The sequence below is a fragment of the Notechis scutatus genome, unplaced genomic scaffold, assembly GCF_049901735.1.
Source record: "Notechis scutatus isolate UNSWTSFEM ecotype Mainland unplaced genomic scaffold, rNotScu1.2 NSCUSCF31, whole genome shotgun sequence".
Classification (NCBI taxonomy): Eukaryota; Metazoa; Chordata; class Lepidosauria; order Squamata; family Elapidae; genus Notechis; species Notechis scutatus.
This window is the reverse complement of record NW_028263154.1, coordinates 7599-16644: the sequence shown is the minus strand read 5'-3', so window position 1 is coordinate 16644 and position 9046 is coordinate 7599. Positions and strand designations below refer to the sequence as shown.

Here is a 9046-nt window from a genome sequence, read left to right as displayed (position 1 = left end):
TTTGTGTGAGTACTTGTGTTTGTATTTCTTAATGTTTTAAATCCTGTCAGGGGTTGTTTTTCTTCCCGCCAGAGGGTAAACTCCGCTGGGTGTGGAAGGCAAACTTTGCGGGTGGTTTGATTGTTTTATCGGTTTCGTTCCTAATCTTTTTTAGCTTAATGGTTTCTTATATTTGTTTTGTGACAATCTCCTGTCTGTCTCCTTTGTGATATATTTTGTGTCTTTTGTCTGTTTGTTTTGCTGATTTGGCATGTCTTGTGTTTGTAAAGGTTTTCTTTTCTTGTTTCCTTAATTTTCTTAATTATTTGGGCTTTTGTCTAAGGGCTTCTTTAATACCTTTTGTTTGGCTCCTTTTCCTATGCAAGTTTGTTTTATGGCTGGCCTGATGTTCCCTTTGGGCTTTTTCCTGCTTGGGTGACACCACTGTCCTCGTGAAGTTCCCTTTCCACACCTTTTTTTTTTTTTTTAAATTGGCCAGCTTTTTATTCCAGCGTTTCATTGCAGCAAGTCATTCTACGTTCAATTACTGCTACGTTCAACCAGCTTGGGCAAATTATACCCATTGCAGTAAATCATTATTTTTTCCACATCCGATGTCCAGCCTCCTCTTTTTTTTTTTTTTTTTAAAACAAGTTTTATTAAAAGTTTCAACAACAAACAAATCATTACATATTAAATCTTTCCTGTCTTTCTACAATAATTTCCCCAATATTCTCATAAAACACAAACAAACACAAACAAACATAAAAAAAATCTTTTAGTAAAGTACCTTGGCCCCAGTTACCTCTCTTTGCATGGGCTAAAATAATAGCACATATCACTCTTCACATTTCTATCTTATTTAATCCATCTTAATTAAATCATTAAATTTGTATCTTTTGCCCATTCATTTATCCCTCTATCTCTTCTTATAATAAAAAAAATTTCTCCTGAAATCACTAATCAGAGTATGATGCCTTTCTATCCTCCCCTAAGTTAGTAAAATTAACATTCAGCATAACAAATACCCAATTTGGTTCTGCTTGGTACATTCTATCCACCAAAAATGTTTAAATACATTGTATCCTCCTTTTTCCTTCGATATTTTATTACATTTTATAAATCAATCATTATTAAAAACTTCAACATTTTAATTTCTTATTAAATCTTAAACCATTCTAATTTACTATTTCAAATATAAATGTTACAATACCATCTTCTGTACCTTAGCAGAATCTTTCTTACAGAAAATTATATTTCATCCTTTGTCTCTAAAAAAATCCCTCTTCTCCCATCCAATTTTAAAGCTTTGAGGCTTTTCTCCCGCCTTTCCCCTTTCTTTCTTCCCCACCAAATCTTCCTACCCCCCTTCTTCTTCTAACCTCTGCCTTGCTGGGATCCCTTCTCTGTTGTGTTCCCTTTTTCTCTTGTTTGTTATCATTATATTTACTTTGCATCATATTTTTCTCTTTCTCAAATGTTTTTTTTAGATCTTAAGTCCTTCATTTTCCTTGCTCTCTTCCTTCCTTCTTCCTTAGATAAGTTTTGGGATTCAATGAAGATGGCGTCTTCGTCTCTTCCTTGTTGTTCTTCTTCCGTTCCATCTGTTCCATTGTCTGTTGGTAATTGACCAGCGCCATTTCTAGAAATAGAAGAAGATGAATCAGGTCTTCAAAAAGGAAAGCCATTATAAATAAATCTTTTCTTTTCTTTATTCCTCTTTCTTCTTACGCCAACCAAATATTCCGAGAGAAAGGCAAAACAATCCCAAAATCCACAATCCTCAATAAATCCAAGCAAGCCAAAATTCCCCCTTCCTCTTCCAGGGGTGGTATCAAACAAATAAAAAAAAAAAGAATCCAAGTCTATATTTTAAAGCCTTATTAAGATTGTATTTCTGTCCTCAAGTCTTCAAGGCATCTCCTCCAACAAGATCCAAATTTATATATTTTCTTTATCCTCTCCCTTCCGGCTTAATTCCGTCGGGAGGAGAGTAAACTTTCCCTTCAGCACCTCAAAATAGCCGCTTTTTTTTCTCCTGGAAGAGAAGCTGATCAAGAGGAGATACACAGGCAGGCCTCGACTTCCAATCATTCATTTAGTGACCGATCCAAGTTACAACTGCACTGAGAAATGGAACTTAGGACCATTTTTCACAATTAATGACCTTTGCAGCATCAAATGCAGAGATCAGAATTCAGGTGCTTGGCCACAGTTTCATGTTTATAATGGCACCAACGTCCCAGGGCCATTGTGATCCCCTTTTACAACCTTCTGACAAGCAAAGTCAATGGGGAAGCCAAATTCACTTAATGACCGGGTTCCTAACTTATCAACTGCAATGATTCATTTAATGACTGTGGCAAGAAAGGCCATCAAATGGGGCAAAACTCACTTGATGGATGTCTCACTTAACAACAGAAATGTTGGGCTCAGTTGTGGTCATAAGTTGAGGACTACCTGTATTGGGGACCCTTTTCTTCTGGCGAGGACCCCGTTCACACAACATGCTTGACCAGGCCGGGGTCCTCGCAGCCCCCCTGAGAGAAGCCAGAGGTCCACATGGAGCCTCCTCAAGGCCGGTGAGAAACCCTGGATGACCATAGCCCCCTCCTCCCTCCTCTGGGGTCTCCCTGGGACAAACCCAGAAGTTGGGGTGGGCTTCCTCCCTCTGGGCCTCACCCGGCTTTGGTCAGACATGGCTGGGAACCTCCTGGAGGAGAAGAGAGTCTCATTGCACATCAACCTGGCCCTGAAAAGCCACAGCTTGAACCCGGAGCCACCCAGGATCTGGTCTGCAGGCCCTGAGAGCAGAATCTGAGGGAGGTTCAGGGGAGAACTTCCAAGCGGTGGACCTGGGATACGGGCCTTCCTCTGCTCCTCCCTGCCAGGGTGGGCCTGCCTGTCCCTTCAGTTCCCCCTCCCACTCAGCCCCCGGTTCCCCTTCTGGGCCAAGAAGTCCATATTAATGTCTCCCCAGTGAAGAAACATCCTCCCTGAACAACGGATGCCAATAAACCAGGAACAAAGGAGTTCCAACAGCACCTTTTTGGGATAGAAAGTCTCAGCCCAGAAATTGGGAAGGTCAGAGGGTCCCTCCCCCCAAATAGAAGATCCCCACAACAGAGGAAGAGCCACCAGATCTCCAGAAATCCTGTCGCTAGAAATCAGGTTGCACCATCCACCACACTGTGGGCATCACCGCCATCTTTGTAGGGTTTCCTGTGATAAGATGGGTGGCCAGTAAATTTAATGGATGGATGGGGATGGATGGATATTTAGATAGGATAGAAGAGGATAGATAGATAGAAGATAGATAGATGAGATAGAAAGAAAGAGAAAGAAAGAAAGAAAAAGGGATGGAGAGATCGCACCTGCAGAACTTACAGTCCATTCTTTATTTAAAAAACTAAGAAAAATCAAAATATAAAGAATCTTGGTGTATTATAGGAACATGGTAAGATAACACAGGAATGACAAGAAAATAAAAATAAAAAATTCCATCCATTCTATAATTTTCTCCCTATGTACGCAATGATCTAGTCCACAAGTTGTCACTTTCCTGCTTCTTAATGAGCTTTAATCTCAAAATTAATATTGCTAGAAAAGATGGGAAATGAAATTTCATTTCAGGTACAAGCAATTTTAAAACCGGCTGCAATTAAGATCAATATATGGGATTATGACATAAAACAGAATTCCAAACAGGGTCTACTCTTAACCTTGGGCAGAGTTCAAGGGTGCCGATTGTCATTAGAAGACAGGCAACACTACAGTTAAATGGCATTAACTTAGAAGTGGCACCAAACTCCATAGCTCTGGGTGACCTTCCCCAGCAATCTCTGGAGACAAGAGGCCATGTTGAAGGACAGCAGAAGTCAATTCCCTGGGTGCTGAATTCTCTTCCCCAGCATCACTTTCTGGACTTGCCCTGACTGGGAGGAAGGACCACAACCACAACAAAACAGTGACCCCAGGGGTATATCTGTAAATTTTTACTAACATGGTTTATTCCAGCCTCTCCTCTGCAGATGGAGCCCAGAAAAAGTTCAGGATCCCAAGAGGAGAAGTTGCTTCTCACTGTTTTATGACCATCTGGGCCTTTGAGACCTGTGATGCTATATCTCCAGTTTTAGACTTCGATGTAGACATCAGATTGAATCCACATGCAAAGGATCTTATATCAGAAAACGATAAATTCCTTGGGTGAAGCTCTCTGGGACCAAGTTTTGGGACAGGTACAGGCTCTGCTCTTGATTGCACCTTTCTCTCCTTTGCAGATGAAACTGAGTGGTTCTCTGTTTAGATCAGGAAAGCCACTGGCACTTCTCAGAGTCTTTGAATTTTTCCAACTGTTCCTGTTGTTTGTGTTAGAAACAGGAAGTGGATTGATTAATGCCATGAATGATGGACCTCCTGCTTCTGCTTCTGCTGCTGGTGTCCCCATCAGTCTGTGGGAAGCTGAGAAGGAAATGCCCATTGAGTTTGGACCACCAGGATGGGTACAATCCATGGAGCTTTTACAGGCCTGGGGACCATCTCATTGGTGTGGTCACAACTGAAACATATGTGTCGCCTATAATGTGGCCTTTCAACAGCCCTCCTTCCATACCTTCTCCTTCGTAAGTCATGCAGGGTGATGGAGTTGCACTCCCTCCATGTGCAATTCTAACACTCTCCTTCTTTTCTTCTTATGTCACTTATTTTTGTACCTCAGGACCTGTCTAATTTCCTGAATGATTTTGATTTCCATGGCTTCCCTTTTTGCCTTACTTTGTGGAAGAGAGTAAAATCCAAAGATGGAGTTTTTAAAAAACCTGAATGAAATCCAGATGATTTTCCTTTCTCAGTTCATTCCTGAGTTCATCACTTGAATAATGACCTTTGTTTAAGTAGTGACTGAAACAATTGTAGTTGCCTCTCTCATTTGCATAATTGATCATTCGATTTGGATCAATGTTGGCCTAAGGCTTAGTAGGTTTGTGAAGGATTATATATTTTAAAAACATTTGTTGTTGCTATTGAATATAATAACATGAATATTGTTTTTCAATAGGAAGAGTTCTGCTCTAACAAATATCCTAAAACCAATTTTTGCTATTCAAATGGTCAGCAAGAATTCCCAGCTCCTGCACAATCTCACACTTGGTTACAACATCCATGACAACTATTTGAGCACTTTCCGCACTTCAGATGTCTTGCTGGACATTCTTTCCACTGGAGAATCCAATGTCCCCAACTACGGCTGTGGGAGGAAGGAAAACCTCCTGGCTCTGATTGATGAAGCTTCCAGGGACATCTCCATCCAGATGTCAATGTTTGTAGGCACCTACAAAGTCCCACAGGTTTGTGTGTTTTTCTCTATCTGGTAAGGTGAGTGGGGTGGTGGGGATGAACAACAGATCCAATATCTTCATAGAATTCAAGAGCAGCTTTTCAGAATATTAGGGAACATATCAACGATGTTTTAGTCTATTATGTTCATCTTCAAATTGACCATTAAAGGCCTGAAGAGCCATAAGGTCCCTAGAGGATATTCTACTGAATATTCTACTATTGAAAAACTATCCAGGTTTTGAGGTCCTCCATTAGCATGTTCATTTTCACATATCAATAATATCTGCCTTATCCAATTGGAATCAAGTTGGCAATAGTCCTGTCTATGTATAAAAAATATTCAGACCAAGAAGAGTATCTTTGGGATGGATAAAAGGAGTTCAGCTCCTGCCCTCATAGATAATTGTTAATTTACACAATTTCTGCTTTGTATAAATTCAGGGTATATAATTATTGGGTTAAAATTAAAGTGATGAAACAGACATATAGTCCCAAAACAGACAAAATTTCAATTAAAGACTTATTGGATTGTACAACTGTCTACGATTGACCTCACCCCTTTCCTAAGAGGTCTGTAGGGGGGCGTGCATAAGCGCACCAATGTGCCTACCGTCACTGTCCTACTATTTCTTTTTATTTTTCTTATATGTATCCATTTCATGTACTCATAACTATTCTGTTAGCAGTTGTGCTCTTGTACATCTAGAGAAGAAGCTGAAAAATTGCTTCACAAAGAATTTGGGATATAGAAGCTGAGAAAGAGGTTTTAGTACTCAAAAATAGCATATAATACAGCCCTATATCTTAGATCCAGACATTTTATCTAACATCTGCAAATTTGAATCTAATTGTTGGAATTGTATGGGTGACACAGAAATTTACATTGCATTTTTTATTGTTTTTTTTTGTTTAATATGATTTTGCGTTCCATTTTTATAGACAATCTTGTTAATATTCTGTCTTAAATATTTTAAACCATGACTAAGGAACAAACTATTCTTATATATTCATCAAAACAAAATTGGGTTTGTCAATAAGTAATATTTTGGAGTTGATCTGGACCACATTATAACACAGCATTCTTCATTACTTTTTCAGATCACTGTTGGAATTCCTTCAGAGGCTCTGAGTGATAAAAGGAGATTCCCCTTTTTCCACCAGATGCTCCCCAAAGAAGGATTCCAATACCCAGCAATTGTCCAGCTGCTCCTCCATTTCAGATGGACCCTGATTGGCCTCTTTGCTTCAGACACAGAAAAGGGAGATAATTTCATGAGGACTTTCCCTCCGATGCTTGTCAGGAATGGAATTTGTGTGGTTATATCACAACGATTCACAACAACTGGACAAACAGCACCCCTCAGGGAGGCCCTCTCTAAGTGGAGACAAATCAATGTCTTTGTCCACTTCATAGAATATATTTCCATCTGGAACAGAATTTTTCCTTTCCATGAAGCACTTATGCATTTGCCAGGACCCATTGAAGGGAAAGTCTGGATCCTCACAAATTTTGCACTGTATACAATAAAGAAGGACAGACTTCTCAAATACATCCATAGTATTTTGAGTTTTGGTTATCTGTCAAAAAAAAGGCCAACAGATGCTGCCTTTGAACCCCATTTCTTTGTGGAAGATCCGTTTCAAGATCATTATTTTCGCTGTTCCCTTTCCAAGCACGTCTTTTCTGTCAAAGGCCGCAGAAGATGCACCCAGAAAGCCCCACTGGAGACCCAGGAGAAAAGGAACAGGAAACGGATCATAAATGACCCTCATCGCTACAGTATCATTCAGACTCTGGCCCAGGCCATGAATGCCGCTTATTCCTCCAGATCGAGGAGGGGAAGGAAGGAGGGAGAAAAGAGGTTGGGGGCTCCGAGGCTGCAGCCGTGGCAGGTATGGGGGGTCCCAATAGGGATCCATTAATCTGAGATCCTTTTGGAGAAGGAACCCAAAGGAGAAGGAGGGGAACATCTCAACCTTCTTGTGCTGCAAAAGGTCAAGAGATTTGCACCATCTAATTGCTCCTGTCTGACGCTCCGGAATAACAGGGAGCAGATCTGAAGTTTCTGTCTAGCCTCTGTTGGAAGAAATCTCCTTCTGGGTTCAGTTCCAAGTGGGGAAGAAAGACGCTGGAAACATGGGGACTGCTTGGAAGATGGTTTAATGGTGGACAGGAGCACATGCCTTGGTTGAGGAAAGAAGGGCTGAGATGCTGAGAGTGCAACTGTTTGATGCCCTCTGTTGGGATTTGAATTTGAGCTTGTATTCTGATTGGTTGTCAGACTCCCATGGGGCCATGCAGGGGCAACTCTGTAGGCTGTCCTGAGTCCCAGGCTTGGTTGAGCCTCGCTGGATGATGGTGATGGCTTTGGGCAATTCCTATATAGCTTTACCTGGAGTAGATCTTTGTTATGTAAAATAAACTGGCCTAGGCCAGAGTAATGGTCCATTAGCAAAGGTGGGAGGGGGGCTGAGTTTCAGCCTCTCTGAGTTTCTACTTTTCTTTTAGGGGAAATATATTCTCCCTTTTTAGTATATCCTAAAATATTTCATTTTCCTAGGAGAGGGGAGGGTTTTAACTACTCCCAACACCTCTTTCAGTCATTGGAAGAGTGTTGAATCCTCCCTTGTCCAACTGAGAGATTTTGTAAGTTGGAGAAGCTGCTCTCATAATCTCCTCCTTGTCTTCTCTCAAGACTCAGTTTCAGGTTGCAGTCAAGTACGATTTTGAGATTGTTTTCATAAACATGTATTTATTTACACATAACTCAAGATGGCAAATGTCTCCAACACAGCTTCCTCCTTCATCCAGTCCACTTTTAGTACAGTCAGAGACCAGCATTACAATAAATAATAATAATAATGGAGAAAAATAAAAATAAACGACAGTCAATGGGCAGTTAGAGTCTGCCTAATGCTGAGTCATGTGCGAATATGTGGCAATATAAATGTCCTAAATAAATAAATACATAATTTTGCATTACAGCAGAACAGAATTTGGCCCCATTCAGAGAAACTCCTTCCTACTGATCTGATAACTGCAGTTGCACGTAAAAGAGTTCCGTATTTCCCAGATATTTTATTAGGAGAGGCGTCACAAAGTGAATCCCTGAGTCCTGATAGGAGATGCCGCATAGCAGGCTGTGAACTCACTGGTGGGATTCAATTTTTTTTACTACTGGTTCTGTGGGCATGGCTTGAATTTGTGGGCATGGCTTGGTGGTCACGTGACCAGATGGGCATGGCTTTGTGGCCACGTGACTGAGTGGGCTTGGCCAGGGGGCCATGTGACTGGCAAACCAAATACAATTGGTCCTCGCTTAATGGCCGGTTACTTAGCAAGTGTTCTAATTTATGACTGATCTCCCCAGAGCTACTTGTCCTGTTTTTGGAGTTTTGACAACCATAAACACAAACACACAAACACACATGCACACACACACACTCACACACAGACACACACAGAGAGAGCTTTCTAAACCTGCTATTTTTGATTTTGTAAAGATCTCCTGCTGGAGCAGGGGGTTGGACTAGATCAGGGGTCCCCAACCACCGGGCCGCGGACCGGTACCTGTCCATGGAGCACTCTGTACCGGGCCGCAAAGAAAAAATAATAAAAAATGGCGGCTTTATTCGCCTTCGGTGAATGCTGCTGGGATCAGGGATCAAGGACACAAATGAGAGAATGGGAGGGAGGAAGCAACCAAAGCCTGTCCTGCTCTCTGGCTCA

The 9046-nt window shown here is 41.2% G+C and overlaps 1 protein-coding gene across 2 annotated transcripts; it reads left to right on the top strand.

Annotated features, from left to right (window-relative positions):
- Nucleotides 1-4238: 4238 nt before the first annotated feature.
- On the top strand, nt 4239-8644 carry LOC148128509 (vomeronasal type-2 receptor 26-like). Of its 2 annotated transcripts, none has more exons than XM_087948891.1 (3): nt 4239-4601; nt 5036-5324; nt 6415-8644. In XM_087948891.1, exons 1-3 carry the CDS (start codon nt 4384-4386, stop codon nt 7237-7239), a joined length of 1332 nt encoding a protein of 443 aa, XP_087805017.1. In that variant the 5' UTR covers nt 4239-4383; the 3' UTR covers nt 7240-8644. The 2 variants fall into 2 exon arrangements, with proteins under 2 accessions (XP_087805017.1, XP_087805018.1); XM_087948892.1 differs by having other exon boundaries at nt 4240-4601; nt 5093-5324.
- The last annotated feature ends 402 nt before the right edge of the window (nt 8645-9046 follow it).